Source organism: Callospermophilus lateralis, chromosome 5 (genome assembly GCF_048772815.1).
Source record: "Callospermophilus lateralis isolate mCalLat2 chromosome 5, mCalLat2.hap1, whole genome shotgun sequence".
Lineage (NCBI taxonomy): Eukaryota > Metazoa > Chordata > Mammalia > Rodentia > Sciuridae > Callospermophilus > Callospermophilus lateralis.
This window is the reverse complement of record NC_135309.1, coordinates 40773038-40787967: the sequence shown is the minus strand read 5'-3', so window position 1 is coordinate 40787967 and position 14930 is coordinate 40773038. Positions and strand designations below refer to the sequence as shown.

Sequence of the window (14930 nt, the reverse complement as noted above, 5' to 3'; positions counted from 1 at the left end):
AAGAGATGGAGGAGCCTGAAGGAAAAACCCAGGAAGTAACAGAAAAGATACTTGGGAGGAGGGAGGGAAGCGTGCGGTCAAGTGATGTCAAGGTGCTGTTCGGAGTCGGGCCGATGGCACATGCCTGTGTTCCCAGCAGCTCCGGAGGCTGAGGCAGGAGGATGCAGAGTTCCAATCCAGCCTCAACAATTTAGCAAGACCCTAAACAACTCAGGGAGACTCTGTTTCTAAATAAAGTATTTAGAAAAAAAAAAAAAAAGGGCTGGGGATGTGGCTCAGTGGTTAAGTGCCCCTGGGTTTAAAAAAAAAAAAAAAAAAAAAGATGCTGTTGGGAAAGCAAAGAAGGTCAAGGCAAGCCTGAGGTTTCCTGGGGTTCTCGAATTCTCACTCTTAAGGCCAGAACAGTGGGGGAGGACCCACACCTGGGCCTGTACTAAGGAAAGGCCCGCCTGCACACAGGTCTGTGAATCCCCTCTGGCTTGTCCTGGTCATACCACCCAGCAGGGTAGAGGGATCACTTAAGTGCCTCCCTGTACAGGACTGGCACGTGCATCATCTAAGCCAATGCCAGTTTCTCCATCCACAGGATGTGGGGACAGGAGTTTCCAGGAAGAGAAGGTATTCCCTTCAAATTTCCCAAGAAACTTCACCCACCCCTCCCGAGGCCCAAACTGTGCCCCGGGATACAGCAATGCCACTAGTTCTGCTCATGCTCTTTTGGAGCTCTCTGCTCTAGGGCCTCTGAAGTCCCTCGACTGAGCCACATTTGCGCCAGATGCCAACCAAGGGTGCAGGGAGTGCTGAACATGACCAGGGCAGCTCGCCATCCCAGGGTGCCCGCCACACGGCCAGCACTCTGCCAAACACTTTTCTGGTGTTCGGCTCAGTGCTCACAGCCGCCCCAGGAGATGGGACTACCTGTCCCTCGTCACAGGGCACGGCAGGGCAGGCAGTGGCCTCCTTTCCTCTAGGCTAGAAGGAACCATCCGGCCTCCTACATGCCAAACCTATCCTGTAGCTGCGTTCTAATTCACCTGTGCCGCGAGGGTTCTTAATTTCAATTTGTTGCCCACATTGAAAAATAATTAGATTTTTCCATGAAAATTGGATTTCCAGCTTCTCAATTAAAAAAAAAAAAAAGACCTGGCAACAGTGGACCTGCTTATTCCTATAAGACTGCAAGTTGCAAGTGAGTATGACTCAGGGGGAACTCTCCAGAGGGAGGTGGCCTCTCCCACCCACCCCACTCCCAGTCCCCACGACTCTCTAGAGCCGACGGCCACTCATGCGCCCTCCTTCCCAGCTCTAACCAGCACCCAAGGGGGCTGATCTCTTCTGAGCCCCCTACACCACTGGCCTTAACAGCATATCTCCCGGTGGCCCATGGAGCCAGGCTCACAGGTCAGCAGAACGAACACGAGGAACAGAAAAAATGACAGGAGTAGCCCTCTGTGGGCCATGGAACAAGTGGACCCTGAAGCCCGGGACACAGCCTTGCAAGATGTAGCCGTTACTCCTTGCTCCCCGCCCCCACTGTGCCCAGTCCCATTTCTGATGTGTCCCCCTTTCCTGGAAGGCCCCGTCTGCCTTCTCCTAACTTAAGGAGAACCAAGTTTAATTGTCTCGTTCCAGAGATGTTTTTCTCTATCCCAGGAAGCAGAGCCAGAGACATGTGAACGGGGACTTGGGGGTGACGCCTTCCGCCTGGATGCTTTGCCAGCTCACGAGATTTCTTTCCCCTGCGGCCGACCAGCAGTGAACATTCCTGCCCTGCTCCTGCCTTCCCCACAGCCACCACGAGGCCCCAACATTCTTGAAAGTTGGTGAGAAATTGAGCCCATATGCCTTCTGATTGTTTGCAAACCCTGGCAAGGGTTTGGTAAGTCAAGGCCAATTTCTGGATTAAATTAGAAAAGAAAAGAGGAAAAATATCCGAGTCCTGGCACAGACAGAAATCATTCATTCAACAAAAACTGCTGAAGAACATACTGTACAGAGGACTGTCCTCCTGGTGGGAGGAGTTGAAGGTCATGGCCTCTACTCTGAAGGCACTGAAGACCCCCGGGTCCCATATTCTCTGTAGGCCCATGAAATGCATCTGCCCTCCGCAGAAGAGGAGCTTCAGGGACTCAGGAATTCTTCCTGAATACAAGCAGTTAACAGAGCTGACAGAGATGTTCCGCTGGCCTGGAGATCTGTTCCTCCCTTTCAGTTGTTTGAAAATGGCTATCCTTTTAAAAGTATCCTCAAAGTGACCTCAGAGGTTCTTTGAGTTGGCAAGGCTAGGTGGAGGTCCCGGAGGGCTGGGATCTGAGCAGGAAAAGGTCGAGTGCAACTCAAAGTGGGTGGTTACAATGATGGCCTTCAGGAAAGGGCTGCTCCAGATACAGGGGCTCAGTAGGCAGAAGAGGGCAAGAGAGAACCTGTCTGCTGGAGATTCCTCTTGCCAGGGACTGTGCAGACCTTTGTAGAAGTTCAGAGAGTGTTTAAAGATGAGAATATCAAGTTCAGGGGAGGGAAACTTTGCAAAGTAGATAAAAGCAAGTATTAGAACCAAGTTGTTTCTGACGCCACAGCTAGTGCACATTAGTGCACACTGTATGCTCAGAGCCACCCTAATATGTACACCCATGGGCACTGATAGAGCACAACACAAATGCTCACTTAGAGGACTGGGACATAGCTCAAGGTGGGCACTAAGCAAGTTTTTGTTTTATTTTGGTGGTACTCAGGATTGAACCCAGAGAATTGTACCACTGAGATACATCCCCAGCCTTTTTCAGTTTTTCTTCCTTTTGAGACAGGGTCTCACTAAATTGCCTAGGCTGGCCTCAAACTTGCAATCTTCCTGCTTCAGTTGCTGGTATTACAGGCATATATCATTGCACCTCACCCAAAGAGATTTCTTTAAATTATGATAGCACCTATAAAAATAGTGAATATTTGCAGGTTTGTGGACTAATATGATCTCTGTCCCAACTCTGAATCTGTGGTTGTAACACAAAAGTGATCACAGGGAGTTCATAAATGAATAGATGTGGTTATGTTTCAATAAAACGTTATTTACAAAAACAGTTGAAAGGTCTTTGGACTACAGTTTGCCAACCCTGTTTTGGAATGTTCAGTTTATCTTGAGAAATTCATGCAAATTTTGCCTTAACACAGTAATATGTCTAAACTTAATCTAAATTAATGTCTTTAAATGTATGCCATGCAAAAAAGGTGGCACTTCGGGGAGAGACGTTTCACACCTGTATGGTGCCTCCACGGCTCCAGGAGGGCCTGATGTTCCTGTTAGTGATGGACCATGCATGGGCCTTATGAGGGTCTGTGTCACATACCGGAGTGGTCTGATTTACTTGTACAAGGGTCCAAGTAGACCAGTGGTTCAAGCAGACAGTTCTTTGGGATCCTTAGATCTAAGCAAAACACTAAGGCCCTAGGTTTTGCACGGAAGAATTAGAGATCCAGTTAAATGACAAGCCATAAAAGAAGTGTCAGCCTCGGGCCCAAGTTTTCTCTTTCTTGGAATCTTGGCAGAGATTTCCCATTTCAAAATGCACATGAAACACATGACAGTCACACATCTCATGACAATGCCTTGGCCAACGACAAATTCCTCTTAGAAGTTCTCCTAAGATGATGATGATGGAACTGAAAAACTCCCACTGCTTAGTGATATTACAGGGACCTGATATCCCCAGCACCTTACTTACCTGTCGCTGGTGTAAACAATCTACTGTGGGGCCCGTGTACATAAGTGAGGCACATAGGATCATGTAAGGTACATAACGCTTAAAAATGATGACGAACAACTGCTACTGGTATGTGTATTCACTATTTCACACTTTCTATCATTATTCTAGAGTGCACTCCTTCTAATTATACAAAAGTTTCATTGTGTATGATTTCTTTCTCTTTCCCTCTCCCTCTCTCTTCCTATCTCACCCGGTGATCTCTCCCTTTCTTCGGCTCTCCTGTCACTGCAATGTCACCCACCATGAGGTCCTCAGGGGAGCTGGGCTGACCCTGGTACCATGTCTTTGAACCACTAGAACGGTGAACTAAATAAACTTCTTTTGTTTAAAAGGTTCCTGACCCTAAGTATTTCATTCTAGCAACATAAAATTGATTAACAGAATCCCCAAGGATTCTGACTAAGCCAAGGGCCAGTGAGCCCAAGGAGACTGGATTCATCTGGGTTGGTCAGCAACTTTGAGGGTTATGGCTGTGGGAGAACAACAACAACAACAAAAAAAAAATCAGTAAAGGGGGCCTCAGAGGACTGGGTTACTGGCTCACAGACAGCCCCAGACTTAGAACACACCCAGCAAACCTGTCAGGTTCAGCTTTCGTTATCTGGGCAAAAAGGCAGGAGTGGAGGCAGCTTGGGTGTGTGCCTCCAAGGTGTGTCGGACATGGCTGAGTAGAGGCTGGGGAAGCTTTAAAGTGTGCATACCTGTTGACCAGGGAATCCACTTTTAGGAACTCAGTTTAAGAAGATAATTAAGAATGAGCAAGAGATTCACCTATAACAATGTAATAGTTAGTGGACCATCTGACCTCTAAAAGGAAAATCAGTTTTGTTAGAAGGACATTCATATAAATAGTTATACATAGAAAGTACATTATAGTCATGTAGTGCAGTTAAGAAATTGTTAGGGGCTGGGGATGTGGCTCAAGTGGTAGCGCGCTCGCCTGGTGTGCGTGCGGCCCGGGTTCGATCCTCAGCACCACATACAAACAAAGATGTTGTGTCCGCCGAGAACTAAAAAATAAATATTAAAAATTCTCTCTCTCTCTCTCTCTCTCCCCCTCTCTCACTCTCTCTTTAAAAAAAAAAAAAAAAAAAGAAATTGTTAAATAGTAGACAGCAAGGGCAGTACCTCCAGCCCTTCTCTGGAAAAGGGGACCCCCCAAGGTGTGATGCACAGAGTGTATCCAGAGAACATGTGGTAGTCTTACGGGCTGCAAGGTCAGAGCTCAGGGTTCAAGATCCTGCACTGGCAGGGACACTTTATTGACAGAAGAGTGAAGGGCCTCATACTGAGAGCTTTGTGCTCCAGAGCTGTGGTTCTGAAATACTTCATTGTTTTAGCTATGGATTTGTGTTTTGTAAGTGAAATCTAATAGGACAATGGAGTACATCCTGGGGACCTTAGGATACCTAGGGTCCCAATCCCCAGGACTCAGCTCCCCTCTCCTCACCCTGCCACCAGATGCAGGACCGTCAGGTATGTGTGCCTCACGGCATCTCAAGGCAGGGCATGGTGGTAGCCATCCCATTGGGGCTGGCAGCGAGGAGACCTGTCTGGTGAGTGGCAAGCCAAAGCCTGTGTCTTACAGAGGTGAGCCTCACATGCACCCCCCAATCCAGGTACTGAGAGAAACAGCACTGGAGTGGAACAGTTCTTGGCCACCTTCCCTGGTGACGTGGTTTGGACATTGGGCTAATCCACTGATGGATTAACTGGGTGGTGACTGTAGACAAGCCAGGGTGTGGGAAGAGGAAGTAGATCACTGTGGTTGTGACTTTGGGGTTTATATTTTGTCCCTAGTGAGCAGAGCTCTCTCTGTTTCCTGACTGCCATGTCCTGAGCTGCTTTCTTCCACGTTGCCCTCCTGCCATGATGTCGGCCTCATCTCGAACCCAGAGCTATGGAGTCAGCTAACCATGGACTGAACCTCTGAAACTCTTCCTCCTTTATGTGGTTCTTTTGCAAAGCAATGCAAAAGCTGACCAAACCACTGAAGAAAAAGGCTTAATATATGCCTTTTATGGCATTTCCCCCCTGTGCTTTGAACAAGAGATATGGTATTTTTATTTTGTACTGTGCCAGCTATGCCTACAGGCCAGTGTTCCCCAAGTAGAGGGTCACTGGTAATATACTGATTTTTGCGGCAGCCAGAGGCTGTGTGAACTAATAATAGATCACACATAAGTATATCGGCCCCTTTGAATATCCCTCTTTCCTTCCTCTTACTTCTGGGTATTGGGTGGCTGTGGTTGAACACAGGTGTGGAAAGAATGATGAGGTGTTTAGTGAGGGGCAAGAACTCGGAAAATTCTCTTGTGCCAATGGGTGTTACTACCGGGAACAAGCTGAGCAAAGTTTCACATTAACTTCTGGAGATGACAGGAAGTGCCCAATAATACATCATTAAAAAAAAAAAAAAAAAAGTAAGCCATCAAAAACTATCCCAAGCAAAACAAAAGTCAAACAACAAAACCGGAAAATGTCTGCAACACCTACAACAGACAAAAGGTTAACCTATTTGAATATAATGACCCTTCAGAGATTCAGAAAAAAAGAAACTAATATAGAATAAGTATTCTATTTGAAATATGAAAGTTGAAAAGGACAAGAATAAGTCAAATACCAAAAATAAAATAATCTGGTTCAAAATATACATATTTTTAAAAATTCAATTGTATTACCATCAAATAAATACAACTTATAACAAAAAAGTATACCTCAGTTGTAACTATTAAATTACTCCATTTTTAAAGGATTCAATGGTTTAAGCAGATAGAAAGACAGACCTTTGTTCCATGGAGGATAATTAGATAAGACCGCAACAGAGAACTTTCTGGTGTAGAAAGCTTTAAAATGTGCATACGCGTTGACCAGGGGATCCACTTTTAGGAACTCGGTTTAAGAAGATAATTAAGGATGAGCAAAAGATTCACCTATAACGATGTAATAGTTAGTGGTCCATCTGACCTCTAAAAGGAAAATCAGTTTTGTTAGACGGACATTCATATTAATACTTATATATAGAAAGTATATTATAGTCATGTAGTGCAGTTAGAAATTGTTAAATGGTAGACAGTAATTGCTAGAAGAAAATACGGGCATATCTCTATGATTTGATTTCAATTTTGTAGCAAAAATATTATATTGTCTGTATTAAATATAAAATATTGTCATACTTTGTGCCCACCTATTCCCTCCACATGGAACAGTTTATCCCATCTCTTCCCACAATTCTGTCATTATCAGTCTCAGCTCCAGTGTTATTTCCTGAGAACCCACTCCCTCATCTCCATCTTCCCCAACTCTTCTTTATTCTCTTTTATTTCTTCCTTGCATTTATTATTATCTGAAATGATTTCACTTGTTTTTTACTTAAATATTGTCTCTGTCCTCTCACTCCAAGACAAGCCCGTGGTAACAGGAATTGTGCCCTGTCTTGCTCACTGCAGTACCCCTTACCTAATGTATAGCAGACTCCCAATAAACATTGGATATCTATGTGGATGGGGGCCAGAGGTATTAATCAGAATAAGTTGGGTTATGCTGCAATAACAAGGAATCCACCTCACCTTAGTTGCTTAACACAATAAAGGCATTGATGTGTGTTTCCTTGCTCACATCATGGTCCAGTGTTGTTTGGGTGGCTCTAAGCTGTACTGTAGCTGCACCTAATGGGACATGTGGTGCCCGAGGCTATGGTAGCAGGAAAAGAGATGAACGGCACATAGTAGCACTTAGTGACATTATATAGACCACTACACAAAACTAGCCACATGGTCCTAAATTAGCTGCATGGGAGACTGGGCAGTGGAAGGTAAAATGTAGATATTTTATATGCCTGGGTTGTCTGTGCCATACCAGGACCCCCACCCCAGCCTATACTCTGCCCACAGAGTGATCCCAAAGGGAGACCTTCAGGTAGAAATCACCCTGGACAATGAGGGAACCTAAGAACTGCCAAGGTGGCGCTATGCACCCACCCCATTCACCTCAGCCTCTCCTCTTCAGTCTATATCCTGGGTCTCCGCCATTGGAAACCCTACTAGACCCTTCTCCCATAGTTCAGTGGCCTTCCTCAGCAGTCATGCATGCCTGCCCTGTGGGGTGGCCCCCAAACCCTGACCCTGCCTGCTATTACAATCAACCAAAGGCCGCACTTGGAACACAGCCCAGGGAAGCGACTGCCACATCTGTCCTTCTGTGTTGTTACTTTGGTCTCAGCCCTGGGAAGCCCTAAGACCAGCTGTGAACTTACATGAGGAATATGACAAGCTGCTGGCCAGGCTTCCAAAGGCCACTTGGGATTTGATTTGAGGTCCACACACCCCGTGCTGCTGTTTTATATATGGTGGCCAAGTTCAAGTTCAGAGAGAGGACACAGGAGGCATTCCCACTGTACAAAATGTCTTCCAGAACTCCACTGTCCCAACAGAATTGACACCGGCCACCCTGGCCATTTAAATCTAAGCACAAATTATCTGCAAATAAATTACCAGTTAGGATGGCTACTACCAAAAAGAACAAGTGTTGTGCAGATGTGGAAAAGCCAGAACCCTTGTGCACTGTTGGTGGGAATATAAAATGATGCAGTGGCTGAGGAAATCAGTTTGGTGGTTTCTCAAAACGTCAAACGTAGAATTATCACATGATTCAGCATTTCCACTTCAGGGTATAGACCCCAAAGAATGGAAAACAGGACCTTGAATAGATATTCATACAGCCATGTTTGTAGCATTACTCACTACAGCCAAAAGGTGGACGCCACCCAACTGTCCATCAGTGGAGGGATGGATAGATAAAATATGGTCCATACATTCAATTTAATATTATTCAGTTTTAAAAAGGAAGGAAATTCTGGCACATGTTCCAACATGGATGACCTTGAGGATATCATGCTACATGAATAAGCCAGTCAGAAAACAACAAATATGGCAAGATTTCACTTATGTGATGTACCCAGAGTGGTCAAATTCACAGAGACAGAGAGTAGAGCAGTGGTTGCCAGGAGCCGAGGGGAGGAAGAGGAGATGAGTAGTTAGTGTTTAATGGTGCTATGGATTGGATATGAGGAGGCCCCCCCAAAATCCCATGTGTTAGTTAGTCAATGCAGAAATGCTCAGAAATGAAATGATTGCGTTATGAGAGCTGTAATTTCATCAATGGATTAATCCCTTTAATGGATTTATAATGTGAATGGACTCCAGGATGGTAACTATAGGCAGATGGGGTGCACTTGGAAGAAGCAGATCATTGGAGAGCAGGTATGTCCTTGGGAATTATATCTTGTCCCTGGCTCCTTAAGCCTGTCTCCCTTTCTCTCTCTCTGCTTCCTGACTGCCGTCACCTGAGTAATTTTCCTCTGCCATGTCCTCTGCCATGGCGTTCTGCCTCATCTTGAGTCCACAGCAAGGAAGTTGGCCCACCATCAACTCAGACCTCTAAACCATGAGCCCCCAGTAAACTTTTCCTCTTCTAAGTTATTCTTGCCAGGTATTTTAATCACAGTGACACAAAGCTGACTAACACAAATGGATACAGAGTCTCCGTTCTATAAGATGAAAAGAGCTCTGGGGACGGATGGTGGCAAGAGATGCGCAACAATGTAATGCACTTAACACCACTGAACCTTAAAATGGGGAAGATGACAATGCCTGTGGGGATATTTTATCCACAACAAAAAGTTAAAAATTAAAATTATGTTGGAAACATAATTAAATTCAGTTCTTCATTTGTACCAGCCACATTTCAAGTGCTCAAGAGCCAGTGTGGCCAGTGGCTGCCACACTGGACGGGACAGAATGAGAGCACTTCTGTCACTACAGAAAGCTCTTTGAGACAACAATGTTCTACAAGGTCGTCCTTTTCTCAAATAGCTGTCCTTCTTCAATGCCCTTCCTCCCTAAGATCACCAAAGGGTCCTGCATGCTTTAAATCAGCCCCAAGACCACCCAAGGGTCCCACTTGTCTTATATCCTCTCTCTTCCCGGGTGTGCGCGCGCTCTCAATGAGGACACAGGGTATTAATTGTCAGGGCAACGCCACATGCTCCCAGCTGAGCCGAACCTTATCTCCCTTATCCACACTGTGCTCTTGCTGTGGCAGGTGGAGCTCAGCTCAGAATAGAAAAAACTCCCCCCTGCCCCCTAGAGCGTCGCTGAGCCCCAGGCCTCTCTACCATGCCCCTGTTTCTCTGAAGGACTCACCGCTGTGCCTAGGACAAGTACACATTCAATGAACAGTTGCTGAATAAATAAAAGCACATTTGTGTGAAACAGAAAAAAAAAAAGATAAGCTCCTACTCCCACTTCTTAACTTCTTGGATTTAGCTCCCAAAATCCTTTTTTTTTTTTTTGTTCATTATGATAAAGCTCATTTCGATTTAATAAGTTTTATATTTCTCATGATCCTCTAAAAACTCTGACCCATTATCCAAAACAGAGGTCCAGTTAGATCATAGGAGTGTGAATAAATACACTGACATTCACTGCAAAACCCAGAGAAAGTTTTAGACTTCCTCCAACCAGCTCTCTATGACACAAGAACCTCCAACCAGGGAAAAGGAAGATGTGCTACATTATGTCTCAGGAAGAACTCACCTTGGATACCCCCACCTCCAGGCAGAGTCCCTGGTGGACTTCTTAAGAATGGTTCTTTGTGTGCTGTTATTAAATCAAATATTGTTGCTGTCACGTTAGCAAAACACATTTTTACCTAGAGACTGAAAAACATGTCACCTTATTTAGAGACTAAAAAATACATCCATCTCCCTTATCTCATTAAATCCTCACTACAATGCCCAAGATGGAAATTACTGGCCCATTTTAAAGATGAAAAAACCAAGGCTTGGAGAACTGGGGCAGCATTCCCAATGACACACCTGGAAAAGGGAGGGTCAAGACTCTATTCCAAGTACAGTCCTTTTTCCCACTGGGTGGGAAGGCAGTAGAATCCCTTGGGGAAGAACACACATACTGAACACAAAGATTTTATATCTACCAGTCTTATGGACTTGTGGTGAAGATTTCCTAACATACTGCATAATAAGTACCTAGAACAGGCTTGCACACAACCACATACTGGAGCTAATAATTGGAGTCACTATTAGTATTATTACATTAAAGGAACTTTTCAAAATTAATATAAGATTAAGGGCACTCTAAAAAATAAAATGCACTCGACAAATACAGAGGACTTTAGCACAGCTTTGCAGTTGAAAAGGTTAAGGGGTGGTTGTCAATTGCTCATCTAAGGCAGGAGAGGAGGGAGGTGAACACATGGGCAAAAGTCTCTCCCTCCGAGGTTCAGCTCACTCACGTCACCCCTGATGCATCTTTCATCAACACCTTGGGGACTCTGTGCCAACTGGGTTCCCAAAGGTTCACCACCTGGCCCTAGAAAGCAGAGCTGAGCAGTAGGCCCCGAGAAGATCCCTCTGCCCTTTACTGCCTGCCTGGGCTGGACTTGCATTAGATCTCATTCATGATAACATTTGGCTACTTTAGAACTTCCCATCTGCCCAGGCTTCCACCCCACCAACCAATCGCCCTGTTCCTCACCAACACTCCACCCTTTCAGCTCCTGTTCAAAGCCACGCCCCATCCTCCCTCCCCTCCCTAGTCTCTTAGCAGTGTTCAGAGGAGCCAGCCCTAGTGACAGGAAAGGGGCTGAAAAGCTTAACCCAGCTTCCCCAGAGCCTGCAGTTTGAAGGCTGGGTGCCCCTATCCTCACAGTACCCCTGATGAGCACCAAGCAGAAAGAGCAAAGGTTTCCACACCTGCACATTGATCAACATCTTGTACCTCCTAAAGGACACAAGGCATGGAATGTGTGGGGGTGACCCTGTAATCTCTCAGCAATAAGCACACAAGAGGCAGGTACTGAGAAGACTTATGTGACACCTAGGCACCCCTATTAAATAGCCCAGATTCACAGGAAGAAAGTGATTCCCTCTTTGACCTTCAGTTCTTCCGACTGCTTCAAGGAGGAGCCTCTGATCAGTGTCTGTCTGTCTGTCCTCCTATCTAACACCACTCATCTCCATTTTTGGCAGAAAGTGGGCCAAAGCTCTGTCTTGAGGGCCGGCCGAATGCAGAACTATCTAGCTGGCATTGAATAAGGTCATTTTGGATTTTACCTTAAGATTATTTCTTAGATGAAGTGAGATTTCTTTTTAAAATAACTTTAAATTTTAAAAACAGCAAGCATCAAAAAAAAATTTTTTATAAAAGATGCACAAATGATTGGCGTGTGGAAAAAACTGCTTAAGCTTGTAAACAGCCTTGCCAAGTCAGAATCATCCCCACCTGCGGACAAGAAGCCTGAGAGGCAGGGAGGTGGATGGGATGCTCAACTCTTCTCACCTGTGGACCCAGAAAGCCTCCCTGTTGAAGATGGCCCTCGCTTCCAGCTTCAAGTGGAAAAAATTTAATAGTCTGGCACAGAAAGTTGAGCACCTGCAGTCTAGCCCCACCCATGATGCCCCACTCCACGCCCCCATGTCCTTGCTCTGACTCCAGCCTCGCACTAACCCACCCGGCCCCACTTACGATGTTCATGAGCGTCAGCAGGTACTTCTGCACGTGCTCCTTCCCGTGGAACTGAACCACGGAGTCGTCCACACCCAGCAGGACTTCAATGTTGTAGTCGTCATCGGCAGCGTGTCTTCGTGCCCTCCTCCTGGAGCTGTTGACCCGCTCCTCCAAGACGCCCAGCGCTTGGCTGAGGCTATCCAAGTTGCCCAGGGAGGCCCCTACAGGGACAGGACATTATCATCAGCGGCAGGCCGGGCTCACCGGGAACATCACAGCAGGACGAGACTCCCCTGGATGCAGCTCAGCTCCAGCCAAGTGCCAGCAACATCACCATCATCATCAAGGGCACTGTTGCCCCCATTTAGCAGAAGAACAAACTGAGGTCTAGAGAGGGGCTGTGATATGCCAAGCTGGCTCAGACTCAGCCGCACTCAAACCAACCACCTCAGAGGCTTTAGGGCCAGCTCTTTGGCTAGCACCTGGCAGTAACTCCCGCCACAGTGAGGGCCACGGTGTCCTCCTGAGACTATGACAGACTGGGGAGCCCAGAGCTGGCACCCAGCATCTGGGGCCAGGAGTGTCGCCTGCACAGCCAGCTCTCTCCACCCACATACACTAACACACTCCCAAAGGGCTGGCCTACTACCACACGGCTGATGTCCCAGGTGTCCCTGACCTCTGTTATAACTGAGGAAGCCTCACCCCAGCAGTATGTGTTCTACAGCATTTCCTCCAGCCTGGCTCCCCTCCAGGAGCTTTCTGCTCAGTCCTCCACTAAAGGGACCAGGTAGATGTCCCTCACCCCACTCTTAAGTCAGCCCCTGGTGCTCAGTGAATTGTGCAGGGACCAACACGAGCCCCTCATGACAGCTCCCCACAGCAGGCCCTCACCTCCTGCCCCTAAAGAGTCAGCACCAGGCAATGAGCAACAGCCCGGATGGGGGTAAGGGCCTGAGGGGTCTCAGCTACAGGGTCCAGGACCTGGCGCTCCATCAAGTTCAGGGCCTCAGATGGTGTCCCGCTGTCTGCAAAGCTGTGGCTTCTGCCTTTGTTCCCATCTACTTCCCCACTGGGTCTAAATGTCACCCTGGACCAGTGCTCCAGTTCTCAGTCCTCCCCTGCCCTCTCCTCTCGGGGTCACAGCCAGACTGAGGAGGCCGACCATCAGCATTGATGGCAGCCGCAGACCACACTGTATGCTGCCCACTGAGTGCCCGTGCCACGGTCTTGGAAGCCCCACCCCTTTCACCCCTGCCCTGCTGCACAGGTCTCTGTCCAAGCCAGGTTGTGTTTCCCAGTGGCACTCGGTGATTCCTGCCCTGAGAAGAACCAGAGACGCAGGTGACATCATCAACACTGAGGGAGATGTCCAGGCCCTAGCTTTAGCTAGAGTGGGTACCAAGAGCCCTGCTCAGCTCTTGACATCCCTGAAACATTGTCTATAAAGAATCTTCCAGAACCACTCTGTCACTTATCCCTATCGCCTCTTATCTACCACTTTCCCCAGACAGGTATGGGCACTTCTTCCATATCAAGGTGGCACAAGACAGGCTCTGGAGGTGGAGCCAGGCCTCTGAAGGGAACTTGGCCCCTCAGGGAGATGTGAGGAAGCCTGGTTTGGGGGCCCACTCCCCCAAATTGGCCCCCAGCATTCATCTCCTCAAAGAGTGCAACAGGCAACTTCAGTACAAATTACTGTCCCCATTTGACAGATGAGGAGCCTGACCGAACCCCAGCATGGCTGATTCTGTGCCAGAAGCTCTTTCCTTAAACTCTGCTTCCTGCTTCAGACAAGATGAACTGACTTCGTCAGAGGTAGTCTGCAGCTTGGTTGTGGGCGAGACCAAGAATGAAAAGAGAGGAGGTGAGAAGAAAAGGTGCTGGCTTTGACTGGAAAAAGAACAGGTTGGGGCCAGGACTGAGCAGCTGCTGCTTGGGTCCCATGCCTTCTTGGGTCCTTGGAGTCCCGGCACAATCCACATACACGTGCAGGCACACACCTGCATGCACGTACACACACATGTGCACACAATGCAAGCACACACATACATACACATGTTGGTGCTGCCCAGGGCTGTGCCGGGGTCAGGGAAGGGGCTGGGAGCCCTGCAGGCAGTGCCCGTGCAGAGCTCAGTGCTCCACTCAGCTGCCTGGAGATGATTCAGGGCCATCCCTGCTGCTCCCAGAGGAGACGCTGGGGACTTAAACCTGACAGAAGAATTGAGGGATTGCTCCTCTATTTTTATACATTTATTTCTTTGCATTTTCAACGAGCAGGGACAGCTCACCTTCAGAACCACCTTGGGAAACAGAAAGATGGTAATTTCCATAGAAAAAGTCTTTCCCTGGGGAAGAAGCTGGACATTCCCTTCTGCCCCTATCAAGCTAAGGGTCATGCATGGGCAGCCCCTAGGGGCAAAAACCAGACCACAGAGGTGCTCATTAAGACTGTGTGGTATTTTAAAAATACCTTATTGGGGGGAGGGGGGAATGCCTTATTTGGTTGACAGTATTTGAAAACTGGGAGATTTCACATTAAAAACAAGATAGAATATCCAGTTTCTCTTGAGGAATTTGGAGATGAAGCCACCCCAGTGTAACCCAGGGCTGTGAATTGAGGGCCATGTCTGGAGATAGGACA

At 47.2% G+C, this 14930-nt stretch overlaps 1 protein-coding gene across 1 annotated transcript in view; it reads right to left on the bottom strand.

Annotated features, from left to right (window-relative positions):
• The window catches only part of Adamts2 (ADAM metallopeptidase with thrombospondin type 1 motif 2), a 246675-nt gene that overhangs the window by 89324 nt on the left and 142421 nt on the right, over positions 1-14930 (bottom strand). The window contains exon 4 of the mRNA XM_076856558.2: positions 12305-12507. Within this exon, the coding sequence (XP_076712673.1) occupies positions 12305-12507 (203 nt within the window). The remainder of the gene's footprint in view (positions 1-12304; positions 12508-14930) is intronic.